Consider the following 15,807-nt stretch of genomic DNA (forward strand, 5'->3'; position numbering starts at 1 on the left):
GTTGCGTTAAGAGCCGGAAGGACGCACCTTTTGAGGGGCCATGAACGCAGCAAGAGAGAGAGAATCAGAGAAAGTGAGAGAGAGAGAGAGGTGTGTGTGTGAGGGGGCGGGATGCGAGGAAATTGGCAAGACATTTTAATAAATGTCATGAGGTCTGTACATATGACATATAGAGCCACAACAGTATCAGTTGTGTTATTTCAGATAGGCTTCTTAGTGGTAAGGAATACACATATTAACATACACACCAGAGCCATACACGATGCTTCAGCATACCCACCCGCTTAGCATACGTACAATTGAAAGGGTAGGCTGATGTACTGAGTACCATACACACGCCATCTCGACCTCGTTATATATTTATATATGTTATGGGGCGTGGCCAATGGACACGGGCTCAGCCAATGGCGTCGCAGTGGAGGGAGCGGGGCGTTCTGTTCAGTTAGGAGCAGAAGTTGAACAGCGCGAGCCGAGACAGAGCTCTAGAAAGGCAGATAGCGAGAGAGCAGAGGCAACGGCCCTCTTCTGGAGGGGGGGCTTATTATATCAAATATATACACACATGTGTGAACTGTTTGGCCGCACGATATAGGTCACATGTGGATAACAGTAATTTTAGAAAAGCATACAACTGCGGCTTTACATTTAAAATGCCTATTTTACTTTTCCTGTTAGACACGTCCGCTTCTATGAATCAGCGCACTTATTTGGGTACGACGTATCTGGACGTTGCTAAAGGCGCGGTTGAGGTCTTTATGAAGGTAAAGAATGATTTTACCCCGACTTTTTTCAGCAAATATGCAGCTTCGGTGAGCTTAGGTTTCCTTGGGCAAGGTCGGTCGAAATTAATATATGTTGTTTTGGCTTTCTTTTTTGACAGCTGCGTGCCCGAGACCCGGCTAGTAGAGGCGACAGGTACATGCTAGTTACATTCGATGATCCGCCATACGGAGTGAAGGTAATTAGCAACTGATACAATGTTTACATTAGACCAGTCAAACGTATTTTACTGTCAGTTAGAGTTTATTGTCCTTCTGGTTTGTAGTCAGTGTTTGGCGGCTTCCCGGTGGCGAAAAAAACGGCAATTTTTTGCTCCAAATAACCGCAGACCCGGAGCTGCACTGCCTCCGACCATCCAGCGGACATTTTGCTTTTGTGTTGAGAAAGTCTCGGGCGTTGAGATGGAGGCGGGGAGATTTAATATCGCCTATGACGTCGCTCTTTTTTTGAAAGCACAATGTCTCGATTGGTCAAAGAGCCCGCCAATCATTCTCGACTCCTCCCCTCGCATCATCCACGCGTTACCATTGGCCGGTCTGGGCTGAAAGTTGATCAGCCCTCTTCATCATTTTTATGTGAGTTCGCTGGAAGAAAATTATCATTATTCATATGATAATTATTTGTCATACCGATACTATGAGCATTATGGCCCAGCAGACACACACGTATGGTTTCATACACACAGGCAACAAATCAAAAACCTGTGAATCACTGCAATATTTTCAGGGGTTTCATGTCATAAAAGTTATGCCCACCAACAATCAATAGACTTGTTTTATGACCTGGCACACATCTCTCTCAGAGCTTTTCAAGCCCAATAAAATACAATCCTTAGTATCCACACAAACTCCTGAAGTCCCTCATCTGCTTTAGTGTCTGGTCTGTTTTAGGAATCTCTTGGCTTGTCTATCTGTCCACAAACAACACCATGCTACTCAACACAATATGCTTCTCAGTATCCACTCCATCCCTCGTCCTTAAATGACGTGAAGACATATGAAATAGTTTGCTTTCCTTCTTGTTCCTAGTCTTTTTTTGTTAAGTTTTTTCATGCTTCATGGCCAAATTACAAAATACCAGAGCCAGGCAATACTTGATTAAATCATCTTGAGACTTAAAAGATGACTACAGATGCAAACGTCTGAGAGTATTGTACAAATCAAAAGATAGTCGTCACAAGTAGTTAATTCCATATTTTTTGTTTTTATAATCCTCTGTATATAAAACATACCAGCATCCCAACGGCTGCAGCCTTTTTTCCTACTAAATAATAAATAGTATAACATTTTACACTCTTCATTTACATGCTTTAGGAAATAGCTTCTAATTATCATACAAGCAAAAAAGAAAGGAATATATCCTTTTTTATAACTTTTGATAGATGAGCAAAAGCATTTTTAAGAGGATTTATTTCCCTGTTCTTTGGTAACATTTTAAACAACATTCATTCTAATACTTTTATTGCAATATATTTCGGTGTACTTTCGACTCAGGTTTCGAGTTGCTCTTTTTCTCCTTCTCCTAATGTACAGTCTGGCTTAGTGTTAATATTTAAAGCAGTGCAAGAAGCCAAATACCTGTCAGGCCAAACGTGGTTCTTTATTGACCTCCAAGAGGGCCGTTTTGAGCTCAGCGCCCCAGCACTTAAAACATGATTGCATACTGCCACTGTCGTCCAATGTGTAGGACCGGGGTCATGGCAAAATGCTCTGAGTGGGGTCCAGTGTAGTCATTCATGTGATGCTTGCTACTACATTCAGGCATTGACCTTGCAGTATTCGCCAAGTCCAGATCATCCCACTGAAACAGTCATGTGTGTTTTAGCCAAACGATCCAAGAAGTGCTACTCTTCCTTCTGCTCTTCCTCTCTTTGTCTTTGTTGCCTTCTCCTTTGTTGTTTCTGCCGGCTCTGTGCACCATGGATTAGGATGAAAGGACAAGGTTATACTGAATGGGGCTACTCTGATTGCACAGTTGCAGAGGCAATACATTGTTGATGTAGCGGGGGAGAGAAGGAGGTTGTGTCAGAGGAAAATAGAAATATTCTGTCGTCTGAATTATTGAATGCAAGCAAAGCCTTACATTTCCACTGGCTTACATGAGGGTATATGTCTGGGTTATTACTTTTCTACTACATATGTAAATGTATTTTCACCTATATGTGTATCAAACATCACATCACTGAGCTTTTCCTAGAAACTCTTGGAAGGATATCCCACCCATAATAATCCAAAAATCCACCCACTGGCCTGATTCTCTCTCTCTCTCTCTCTCTCTCTCTCTCTCTCTCTCTCTCTCTCTCTCTCTCTCTCTGCCTCTCTGTGTCTTCAGCCTTTCCCCCTCTGTCCTGCTAAAGGAAGTGGTAAGCTTGCAGGTCATCCTTAGATTAAGCATGAAGCTGCAGAAGTAAGGTACTTGACCCCGGCTAGAGAAAAGTTGGAGACCAGTTCCACACCCACATCCTCTCCCTTGGGAGTCTATCTTTGATATAGTTTGAAGTATATTTCTGGATACTTATCATGTATGAAATTGGACTCTTTCTTAAACAGCACTATCCAGCTCCAACTGTTGGCCTAAATTTCCACAATATTATCTTCCATTCCCAGAGAGTGACATAAGCTGATCTCATTTTATGGTTACTTGTTATGTCACATTGCACACAATCAATGGGTTGCTAAGATATATACTCATTTCACCAAAGGTGGCAGTCACATGCTCGACAAATCACTTTGTGGCTGTCAGTGAACAAATCTTCCTGTTGGGTTTTTCTTTGTAATTACATGGTATGGGTATCCGTGGGTGTGGATCTATTTTGGATTGTGGCTGCTCGTCATGCACTGTAAGTTCAGGCCTCCTCTGCTCCTCAGCTGTGTAGCTGTTTGCTGTGCAGTCCGTTCAGCACACTGATGTGTGTGTTTCAGGCAGGCTGGAAGGAGAACCACGCCACCTTCATGTGCGAGCTGAAGAACCTGCAGGCGTCTGGGCTGACTACATTAGGTCACGCTCTCCGCACCGCTTTCGACCTGCTTAACCTCAACCGCCTCATCTCCGGCATCGACAACTACGGACAGGTACTTTTGACGGCAACATCCTATTATGCATTTCCATGGCAGCAGTTGATAATGAGTTAATCATTACCTGCCGCATCAGCGTGTGGCTAGTGCTGTTTTCACATTAGTGTGTGTGTGGGTCATTGTGGCCAAATGTGGTCCGGGAGACACCGACTGCAGAAAGAACCAGCACAGAAGAGGGTTCGACAACTCAGTCTGGTGTTTTCATCTCGGTCTGTGGACAGATTTCATCAATAGCATCTCGACTGCGCAAGATGCAGTCATGAAACCTTACAGGTGTGTAGTTGAGAACAACATTAAGGCCAGGTTTGAAGATGGGTGTGGTCCCATCGCTACATGGTCTCTAGCTTAGGCTGTTTTTCAAGCAAAGATACCAATTTCACATTTCTCACGATTTTCGGACATTTTGTAGACCACAAGTTTAATTGACTAATTGAGAAAATACGTGGCAGATTACTCAATGATGAAAAAGAAAGATTTATTTGTGGTTGTGATTGAAAACACATTTGGAAGACATTTAATAACTGATACATAAGACAGTAAGATAATACATACAAGACAGTGACATACCACATTTAGGGGTGGATTGTTTGTATTAATTGTATTAATTAATGTAGTTACATTGAACGACAAAAAAAATATTGGTTTTGTTTGTTTTTTGCCTCGTGGAATTTTTTTCATTGAGAATTAGACACTAAATAGATTCCATAAGACAAAAGTAGTCCCGATGTACCAGCTAGTAATTGAAACACACAGTATATGTGGACTTTCCCTGGATAAATGAAAGGTTTGTAAAGCCTTCAGCCGGCATGTCTTTATTCCTTCACCTCGAGACACAGAGAAGAATATTGACATTTGATCGCAACTTAATCCACTCCGCTGTCCTCGATTACCGGTGCGCTGTCATCAGCTCCTCAAACACTTCGTTTCTGCAAACCCCTGCTCGAAGGCAGAGAAAGATTGCTATGCTCAAATAGTGTCACGAGGTCTGTGCGGTGTGTGTGTGTGTGTGTGTGTGTGAGTCTACTTAGGCATTCTGTGTGTGAATTAGACAAGGCTGACCCACACAGCACAGTGCTGGAGGCCTCCGTCCTTAACGAGTAACACAAGGACACAGATTTACAGATGCAGTCTGACACAAGGCACAAGCTGCAACAATCATATTAGTATTCAAAGCTGAAGCTAAGACCACTCTTAATACTGTCTTTAAGTAGACTTTCTGTTTAAATAGTATACCAGTATTTTGCCTTTACTGTGAGCACGAGAGACCAGTTATGTTTTAGGAGATGGGAAATCTTTTTTGAGACACACACAGAACCGCGTAAAGAAAAGACAGCAGACGACTAAGAATAAGTGGGGTCCCTGTTTGCTTGAACTTGGATGTTAATTGATGAATGTTACTGTTTCCGCCTCAGGGCCGTAACCCCTTCTTCCTGGAGCCATCTGTGATCATCACTATCACGGATGGGAACAAGCTTACGCACAGCTCTGGGGTGCCGGATGAGGTGAGAGCACAAACAAATGCGGTAGTTGCTGTTTGTAGTAATGCGATCTGTTCCGACTGTGTACTGACATGAATAGTAAGGTTTGTAAAAACGATGACCTGTAACAGCTTTTACACATTCAACTCTCCCATCATCTTCTTCCTTCTTGGCCCTGTCTGCTGTGCAGCTGCACCTTCCTCTGAACTCTCCATTGGCGGGCAGTGAGCTGACCAAGGAGCCCTTTCGGTGGGACCAGCGTCTCTTTGCGTTGGTGCTGAGGCTGCCGGGAGCCGCCACGCCAGACACCGAGCAGCTCGGTAGCGTCCCCACGGACGAGTCTGCCATCACCCAGATGTGTGAAGTCACCGGAGGTTCGTCTTTTTCTTACTTCGGCACCCCCGACGCGCGTCCAGTATTTTAGTTTAAGAATCATTGCGCGCCTGCGCTCATAATTCATTCTATTATATGAGATAATTGTGCCTCTTTTCTTCTTCTCTCAGGGCGATCGTACTGTGTGCGGACACAGAGAATGTTGAACCAGTGTCTGGAGTCTCTGGTCCAAAAGGTTCAAAGTGGTGTCGTCATCAACTTCGAGAAGACGGGGCCAGATCCGCCTCTAGTTGGGGACGGTGAGTGGCTCACTGAATGGACACACAGCTCTACAATCCTGCCTTCACAGTTAATATGGACACACATACAAACATGTCTGACAAAAAAAAATTGTAGTCATTACATTGTTATATACCCAAAATGTTTCCTACTCGAGAGTCCAGTCGAGTGTGTAAAACATGAGTTTTTGAGCACATTGTCTCCACACATTTCATACAGTAAGTTTCAGCAAAGATAAAACCGGTGAAAGCAGAAGAGCCTCCTCTTATCTTGGATCACCACCGTGCAGCTTTACACTAAAAGGAGAACTGAGTGCATTTCCAGCCATAAAGGAGTACGAGTGTCTGTGTAAAGAAATATTTTGAGATAATTTGATCATTTATTTTACAGACAACTCAGTGGAGTCAAGTCGTCCTGTGTCGTCCTTCAGCACACAGCCGTGGCACAGTTGCCACAAACTCATCTACGTGCGGCCGAACCTGAAGACAGGGGTTCCAGTTGGGCATTGGCCCATTCCAGAGTCCTTCTGGCCAGATCAGAATTCTCCTAGCCTGGTGAGCAGAGAGGCATAACAACATCTCAGCAACCCCTCCAGTGTGTCATTTTGCAGGTTAACCCGTAAAGAACTGGTCGACCCAAACTTTCTCTTCCACTTTTACCTTGTCCGTGTTATTTTATTTGCCTTTCTTTCTCTTAGGGTTGTCTCTCTGTCCGGTCCATTCTCGTGAACATGATATCTCAGTAGCGCATTGACAGAATTTTAAAGGTCAAAGGTCACTGACCTCACAAAACACCATTTTGGTTCACAACACAATAATTGATATCCTGATTATAACAATTTCACACAAATATCGGATAAAAGGAAGTGGCAGACATGGATGTAAAATGCAACATGACGTGTTGGCGGAGGCATACGACCAAGTTCCTGTGTCCAACTCTACAAACTCATCCTGAGTTCTCGACTATCTGTTGCAAAAACTTCTTCTATTCTCTCCATCTCCGTCTCCCAGCCACCGCGCTCTGCACATCCCGTGGTGCGGTTCTCCTGTGTGGACTGTGAGCCCATGGTGATCGACAAGCTTCCCTTTGACAAGTATGAACTGGAGCCATCTCCACTCACCCAGTACATTTTGGAAAGGAAGTCTCCACACATGTGCTGGCAGGTATGATAGACATTCAGACACACTCAGCTCTGTTGTCTTGGTTTCACCGGCTCAGTTGTGAATTGTAGTGCGTCTCATAAGTTGTAATTGTCCTTGTTGTCCTCAGGTGTTTGTTAACAGCAGCGGGAAGCTAAATGACCTGGGACAGCCCTTTGGCTACCTTAAAGCCAGCACCACTCTAACCTGTGTCAACCTGTTTGTCATGCCTTACAACTACCCAGTGCTTCTTCCACTCCTCGGTAAGACATCATGGCACTAACTCTCTCCTGTAAAGTGGCCAACAACACTTCTAGGTCAGTCGGTCAGAGCTAATATTACATTGAAAAAAGCGTCCCTTTTCTGGGTCACTTTATCCTCTGCAATCTTTGCCCCCAGTCATTTTTGGTTATAATCACAAGTAACAGGCCGATGCTGCATTGCGCAGACCAGAGCTGTGAATGATGCACAACAACTCGGAAACCTGAATGGGGTTTGCTTCAGCCGGGTTAGCTATCATTAGCAATACCAGTTTGAAGAACAACTCGTGGTACCGCATGTAATGACTGATTTAATGAGACACAAGTAAGACAGAAGTGCCTCTAAACCGCATATGACTACAGCTATTTTACTGTCGGTGCACGGAGCAGCCATCTTGGATTTGGAGGTCTGACTTCCCTGTTCAAATGGAATGCAGCATTATAATAGAGCAACGTCATGAACAGTTCATCTTAAGCAATGCACCAGACACAATCTGATTGAAAGCAATGCAACGCTTTACAGTCAATGACGGATTACACAAGATCCTCCCCCTCTGTAACAAGTCTAAAGAGCAGACATTGACACATTCTCTTTGGACATGTTGGAAACTGTTTACTTATTGGAAGAATGTATTTGAGTGTTTCTCTAAAACCTTTGAGGGGGACTAGGAACCTCAGCCACTTATAGATAACTTGTTCTACTCATGTGGAAGTCTGCAAACCAGCATATGATGTGTGGAGGAGAGAGTGGGTGAACTAGATTGAAATGTGTGTCTGAATGTGTCTCAAGAGTAGTGGACTGTAGACGACTTGATAATAGAGTCTGAGCTTATTTATTTTATATTGAGGATCCTAAAATCTTTAATAATGCTAATTTAAAGAAAATCAATATTTTGGGTAATGAGGTATTTAGAAGGATAAATGGAAGTGTATCTCCCTACCTGAATACTGATTTGTGAATAATAATCAGCGGTGCAGGTGGATGGCTCAGAATAATAAAAGAGTGTTTTCTCTTTGTCTCCTTCCAGATGATCTGTTTAAAGTGCACAAACTAAAGCCAAACCTCAAGTGGCGGCAGGCCTTTGAGATGTACCTGAAGACAATGCCTCCATACTTCTTCTCGGTAAAGCGATGCATAATATGTCTCTCATGCTGCCTTTAGTAAAGGTTCAGTACGTGGGTTATTTTTCCTGCATGTAACTAACATCCCGGATTTCCTCTTGAATCTTCTGACAGCCCTTAAAAAAGGCGCTGAGGATGATGGGTGCGACTAATCTTATTGCAGACACCATGGACTGTGGCCTGAGTTACAGCGTCATCTCTCACCTGAAGAAGCTCAGCCAGCAGGTAAAGACTTTGACTCGTTGTAGATTATTCATGGTATTTATATTGATATGAACATATCAGAGGGAGAGTGACTTCATTCTCTGCTCAGGTTAAAATTACACTATATCTTTACATAGACTGTAGCCTTTTGCTGCTATATTAATGATCTGGGTATCAAATAGAAGACCTTTAGAGAGAATAAACAAAGTTTTTTTTAAATATTAAATGTAAAGTATGCAATAGTCATCTAAAAGACTCAAAAGGCTCATAAAAGAGATGTTCCCCAAAATGCTCTAAACAACATTCCTGTTGGTTGGCACAAAGGCAAAGATGGAATCAGATCGCCTCATCGTGTCGGTGGGGAAGAAGGCTCCACAAGAACCCGGCATAAAGGTGAAGAACCACTCCAGCTCTCTCTCTCTGGCCCACCGGCAAGACTTTAAACAGCTGCTGCAGGGAATCACTGGCGAGGGGCCCCTTCGCCTGGTGGACATCAACTTCAAAGAGTTTGCTGGCTTCCAGATCGCCCTGCTCAACAAGGTAGCTAAAAGAAAAGCTCTAAAAAGCATGGCACACTTTGTGTGGGTGTGAAAGTTATGGGGGAAAAAAGTGCAATATTATCACTAGTGTTTTATCTGCAGAAAGGATGCACTGATGTTATTTTACCAAAGAAAAGAAAGATGAACTATATACATATATTACATATACTGTCGTCAATTTGCAAGTGCAGCGTTTGGTAGATTTTCTCTGACTAGATACGCTGATGTGTTCACAGGATCTGAAACCTCAAGCTTATCGAAACGCTTACGACATCCCAAGACGGAACCTTCTGGATCAACTCACCCGGATGCGCTCCAATTTGCTGCGGACGTCGCAAAAACTGATCCGAGGGCAAGACGAAGGTATAGAAATCCCTTCTGATGCAGGAAACTTCTAAAGAGAATGTGATGTTGGAAGTTATTTTAGTTTTGATGCTATTGTTCTGGCCCCGTCCTGATGAAAGCAGTGCTCAAGAGTTCTCTATTTTTCAATTCAATGGGTGATAATGTTGAAAGAACATCTCGTACTTTTATGCAGAAGATCGATCTCTTGATCTATATTGTGTCATGCACAGGCTGAATGGTACAAACCCAACACCCCCAAAAAACAATACGGAACATCTGTAGGACGTCCTGTGTAATTGTTCCAGTATTTTGTTAATTCTAATAAGATTGTCCCGTGGTTGTTAGACTATCTGCACAGTATCCCAGTGGCTCAGATGGGAAACTATCAGGAATACCTCAAAATGATGCCGTCTCCTTTGAGAGAGATCGACCCTGACCAACCTAAACGCCTACACACCTTTGGGAATCCGTTCAAGCAGGATAAGAAGGTAAAAATACATCCGCGCAAAATGCAGAAATGTGGTTCTTAAAGAGGCGTCGTCAGTCAACAATCAGTCCCGTCATTCTTTAATGTTGTGTCTTCTCAGGGGATGATGATCGATGAGGCAGATGAGTTTGTAGCAGGCCCTCAAAACAAGAAAAGAGGAAATTCCATCGACGCCAACTCGAGTACTACAATGAAGAGAAGGCGGAGCATGTCCCCGTTACTGCGGCGGCCACAGACTCCGCCAGCGAGCACCAACCACGTGGTGGCGGAAAAGACTCCGGTAGAGGTTCAAGAGCAGCAGAACCCCCTCAAACCCATCCCACAGCACATAGGTAGAACACAAGTTATCTTGAATGTGCATCTACAAGGAATCAGTTGGAAAATGTTGCCCAAACGGCACCAAATAGTAGTTCAAATTGTTCTTATTATTGTTGTTCCCCCCCCCAGGAGTGGATGACAACAACGTGGCGGTCACTGAGAGTAACGGTGACGGTGTTCTTGAGCCCGAGTCGGGGGAGATCTGGCCCGCTGAGATGGACACTGTCGCAGAGAGTCCATCTCCACTGAGCCTAGAGGAGAAGGCCGGGCTGGGAGTGACAGATCCAGAAGCGGACATCTACATGCCGGAGGAGAGGGTGGTGGAAGTTAGTCTAGATGAGCAGACGCTGGAGGAAAAACACAACTGTGACCGACTGAGTCCACAGAGCCTGCTGGAGGACCCCTACGCTGACCCTGCGGCGCTTGAGACCATTTTCATCGCCCCACTCGATGGGAGCCAAGCGGAGCTCAGGAGTCAGGTCATCAAGGAGGTCCGCAAACCAGGGCGAAGTGAGTCAGTGCAGCATGTCGCGTTACATTCACTGGTATTCTAATCTGCTGACGTTGGTGTCACGTTGGGACCATTTGACCTTCTCTTCATCTGTGTGGTTTTATTTTCTTTAGACTATGAGGCAATACTCGGTCTCCTGCAGCAGGTGAAAGGTCCAGTTAATGTTCAAAGGTACTTCATCCAACATGCGATCAAAGAGGCTGTCAGGTAAGAAGCAGTGACTCATTTTATACTCGGAGGTATAAGTTAGGTGAAGAAGCTAAAGCCTCACGATAACTTGTAAAACACGCCTCTTGTACATAAACACGTGTGTCACTGCATTCACTTTTACATTGCAGATGTGTAATATCCCTAATGCAGGTATACAGCTTTCTCCCTCTATTCTCTGCTTCTTTCTAACTTCCTTTACCTCTCTGGCAGGTTCAAGAAGCGAGTACTGATCCAGCAGCTGGAGACGTCCCTCGCCGAGTTGGAGGAGAAGCAGGCAACATCCTCACAGCTTCCCAATGACCATGGAAGTTAGTGACGAAGACTGATTTCATCACTAGGAATGGTAAACGCTCCTATTTTGTGGACTGTTGGATATAAAACAATAGAGAGACGTTGAGAAGCCTCAAAAAGAGAAATCGAGGAACTGGAGGGGGGGAGAAGTAGAAATGCACTGATAGCAGACACTCCCACTGTCCTTGTGCTGTTACATCACATCCTGTTAGAGGCGGAGGGTAAGAGGTTCAACTGGAGGAGGGGCCTTCATCCACCGCGGATGAAGTATGATCCTCTTTATACTGACAGATGCCTTAAACATCCATATGGCTTTTTTCTGTCGGCACATTGTTCAGTAGACACGCACACACACAGACTTTGTTAGACAGATACACAATACGCTGTGTTTATGGGATGAACAGGCACATTCCTGTTATTTTTGTTCTTCAAGAGCAGTCCTTTCTTCAGCTGGTCTGAAAAGTGTTTGTAAGACTGCAACCAGTTCCTCATCCTCATAATAATAATAATAATAATATATATATATATATATATATATATATATATATGTCAATACAATAACTGACTATATATCACCCAAGCATAATTACCAGGGTTTTGGACTGGACATGGACAACTCATAACCATGAAATACTAACATCCTCTCACCTGCCATTACAGCAATAGAACATGAGGTCAATGAATGCTGCTGTTGGTATCCAGTTAGTTTACTCCTCAAACCCAACACACACACACACACACACACACACACACACACATACACTCCACAGACACTCCATTGATTCCCAGTTACAACTTTATTCTGAGGAATTTGTGCATCTGTCTGAGCTCAGTCGCCCGTTGTGGATTTTAACAGCTGGTAATCTGCTCTGTGCTGCTTTTTACAGAAACCCAAGTTAGCGCTCCTCCTTTGTTTCCCTTTTTTGTTTTTTAATGACAGATGTACACTACTTTTCAATGTTCATAAGGAATATAGATTATTTTTATGAATTTATTTCAGAGTATAAGAAATATTTTAAATGAAATGTTTAAAGTCAATTTTGTAAACTGTTAAATACATATATAAAACTGAAAGTTTTATGAACCTACTCTTTTTTCTTACAAAACAAAAAATAAACCAGTTTGAATGGTATCCCCAGCCGCGTGTCAGTGTGAGTATTTCAACCTAGAGGTTACGTCTAAAAGTCTACAATAACAAAACAATTCAGTTTTGCATTATGAGTGTCTGGTTCAGAACTGTAATGGCGTTGCGCTCTGGTAAAGCTCAGCTCTAACTGCAGTAGTCCTCAACCTTTTTGGCTTGTCACCCATTTAAACAAAGCAATGTCTGCTTGTAACCCATCCTACAAAAGGGACTTTATCAGAGGCCTAAACGGGTGAAATTATTCAATAATTCATGAGGGAAAAAAGCTAAAAGTAAAGACTAAGTATGATAAACAAGTAGACATGTTTCTCTTCTGCCTTTCCATCTTCTTAATCAAGTTACAAAAAGAAGAAATAGGGTTTCAACCGTATTCAGCATCGACTTTTAAAAACCTTGAATTCCCTTCAATGAAGTCACCATTTTCAGCTGTGATTTCACACGCTCAGGTGGGCCGATAGTCCAACAGAAACGGCCTACATCATTTCTATTTGGAACTAACCTCACCTCAGATGAAGAGAAATGCAAATAAAATTGCTTGCTGAAATCTAACAGCTAAATAAAACTTAATTAATTTGGTGCCGGTCCCTGAAAAACAGGCAGACTACTGCCACCTAGAGGCCAACATGAACTGATCAGGTGGACATTTTTGTGACGCAACAGTCCAGCAACAAGGTCACAGGCACATCCTTGCATTGTCAGCATTACTTACGTCCCTCTCATGGACAAAAGACTTCGATACCATTAGGATGCCTCTACACACTGATTAGGCAGGAAGGCAGGACCGTATGACACATTAGCCCCTACAGCTTGCAGCAGAGATTTGATTCTGTTTATCTGGCTAAAACAATACTCAAGCCTTTAATTATGAGACATAAGGCCCAAGAAAAAGAGATTCTGACACATTGTAAAATCAGTAAGCCTTTTATTAAATTAAAAACATCTGTTGAATCTTAACAAAATGTAAAATGGAAGGAAAAACAAACTTCACCCAAATTAATGTACCATTACTTTCTAGTTCGCCCACATGTTCACAGTATCAGTGGAACGGCTGTCTAACGCTTCCTGCTCTCCCACCTCACCTCGAGTTGATTTCCTGTGGCCTAAAGCGAACCTCTTTAATGCATACGGGACTTACAGACGAGCCGTTATGCCTCCAGGAAATCATCAAGGAAATAAAGGGTCCTCAGTTCACACAAAACTCATTTCAGGGTCGCAAAATGTTTTGCCCCGACAGTTGCCGAGGACTGATGTGCGGTTGAAATGAAACAGTAACAAAACAGGCGTTTTTATGCCCCTCGTACAAAGGATATACAAAGGACAGCATCATCCCAATTCAGTTCAGAAAGGACAAAAAGGGCCAAATGTCTCCGTATCTTAAGACTCCAAAGCGATTACATACTGTATATACAAACAAATCTGCTTGAAAAATTGAAGGGTTGGCACAGTCAGTGTTGAATGTCATGGTGACCACTTTTATGGACAGAGATGCATGTCTGGAGAGCATATTAGTTTATGTACAAATAAAAGTTAACGTAAAAGGTGAATTCTCAGTTTGCCTCCTCTGTCTGTCTAACAAAAAGAAATCTTATCTGACGTGGAAGTCGTTACAGGCATGGAAGGGCCAGTCTCAGTGCAAGTGCTCCAGCTTGCGTAGCCGTATGGGGTTGGGATTAGCTTGCTGGTTGTGCGCAGAGGAGGGCTCCTCCGGCGAGCGGAATAGCACCCGGCCCCGGTGGTTGAAGAGGTAAAAGGACGGGTGGTTCCTCAGTGTATCAAATGTTCTAAAAAAGAAAAAAAAGTTGTAAAGAGAGGAACTGTACAAATGTTGCTCCATTTTCAAAACAGACAAACAGTTACAGGATGTGTCGTACAGGACATCATTACAACAGGAGCAAGACTTTAGGAATCAAAACCCTGACACACAAACTCAAAACCTACTGATTCATTATCTTGCCATTGTGTGCCACATCAAGTCTGTGGCACACCATCACCTTGTGTAGCGATGCAGTTATTACTCTCATGCTGCACACATTTTACAATTTTTATGATTTTCCTGTTGGCATGGGACTCATTAAAAAAATAAAATCTCATCTATATGATTTTGACAGATAAAGATGAGTAGTGGTATTGGTAGGTCAACTATTTGGTCTTTACATAAAGAAAAAGTATGATATGCATAGATGCTTTGTGTTTTTGTTGTTGTGAATGTTTCTTCAATGCACCCAGTACATTTTATTATTTCCTGTTTAAAGTGTGAACAATAAAAACAGCAGCAGCTCAGGGGAGGTTACAGTGTGTCTGTGGGACTCGATTCCAGGTCCTGGTAGTATACATGCAGTGGAGGTGGTGCACGTGCTTCCCCCGTGGCAGAGGACACAAACAACCCCGTTATCGAGGGAGGTGCTGCGGCACAACTCACTTGTTCTTGAGCTCTGAGGAGGCGTCCATGTCTTTGAACTCTCCAGCAATGTGAACGATACCATAGCAGGTCATCACAAATGATAATAAGGTCTGTAATACAATCTGCAAAAAAATACATTAAAAAAAAAAAGTTCAGATAATGATGAAGATAGCACAGAGACAGCATTGTGATGAAAGGGACTCACATCAATTGGTAGCGTCTCGTTTTCCTTCTCTGTGAGTCGCATGTATGATCGATCTAATGGGGGAAGAAAAACACATTTTAGCCAGCAAATAAAACGAACACTACTACACCGGGGCGGACATCGCTCCGCGGGGACCGTCTGTAGCGTGCGGCACTGTGCTCGGCAGACGAAACGTTGGCGGTGGTATTTTAACACCAACCGCTGATGAAGATGTCAGTATTTCATCGCTGTGAACGGGGCTAAGCTGCGCTAGCATCTGGTTAGCTCGCCGTAGGACCGAAAGGCCCCGCCTGCTGTTTAATGACCCGACCCGGTGACACCGGAGCCCTCCGGAAATACACACAGATGCCGAGGCCCGTGCTTTCCCTCCCTGGGCGGACACTTACGCTGTGCTGCTGAGAAAGCTGCATGGGCTAAGGCAAAAAGACCGATGCCGACAACACCTTTCCAAAAGGACGAGGCCATCTTGATCCAGGGCGATGAGGAACCGTGTGCAGTGTCGTAAAACACTGGCGTAAATCAATGTCGTAAACAGCCGCAACCATGACAGAGTCAAAAAATAAAATCATATAGAGAACATATTTTATATTTGTATATGTTTAATCTTAAATGTAATTAGAAATATACGCAATGGGAGGGGTTTTATGTTCGTTTATTGATTTGTGCTCATTTATGTGTCATGAATGC

The 15,807-nt window shown here is 43.4% G+C and overlaps 2 protein-coding genes across 2 annotated transcripts; one reads left to right on the forward strand and one right to left on the reverse strand.

The window, feature by feature from the left end:
• Window positions 1-437: 437 nt before the first annotated feature.
• Window positions 438-11,418, forward strand: ints6l (integrator complex subunit 6 like). Its single transcript, XM_034543328.1, has 18 exons — window positions 438-761; window positions 881-958; window positions 3,702-3,851; window positions 5,267-5,356; window positions 5,523-5,706; window positions 5,836-5,964; window positions 6,335-6,498; window positions 6,955-7,107; window positions 7,214-7,346; window positions 8,372-8,466; window positions 8,580-8,690; window positions 8,994-9,209; window positions 9,445-9,571; window positions 9,899-10,041; window positions 10,141-10,372; window positions 10,488-10,868; window positions 10,983-11,076; window positions 11,290-11,418. Exons 1-18 carry the CDS (start codon window positions 651-653, stop codon window positions 11,390-11,392), a joined length of 2,694 nt encoding a protein of 897 aa, XP_034399219.1. The 5' UTR covers window positions 438-650; the 3' UTR covers window positions 11,393-11,418.
• Window positions 11,419-13,419: 2,001 nt separating this feature from the next.
• mmgt1 (membrane magnesium transporter 1) lies at window positions 13,420-15,626 on the reverse strand. Its single transcript, XM_034544344.1, has 4 exons — window positions 15,507-15,626; window positions 15,121-15,173; window positions 14,934-15,037; window positions 13,420-14,295 (listed from the first exon to the last, which is right to left on the reverse strand). Exons 1-4 carry the CDS (start codon window positions 15,583-15,585, stop codon window positions 14,142-14,144), a joined length of 390 nt encoding a protein of 129 aa, XP_034400235.1. The 5' UTR covers window positions 15,586-15,626; the 3' UTR covers window positions 13,420-14,141.
• Between the last annotated feature and the right edge of the window lie 181 nt (window positions 15,627-15,807).

This window comes from Cyclopterus lumpus, chromosome 10 (assembly GCF_009769545.1).
Source record: "Cyclopterus lumpus isolate fCycLum1 chromosome 10, fCycLum1.pri, whole genome shotgun sequence".
NCBI classification, from domain to species: Eukaryota; Metazoa; Chordata; class Actinopteri; order Perciformes; family Cyclopteridae; genus Cyclopterus; species Cyclopterus lumpus.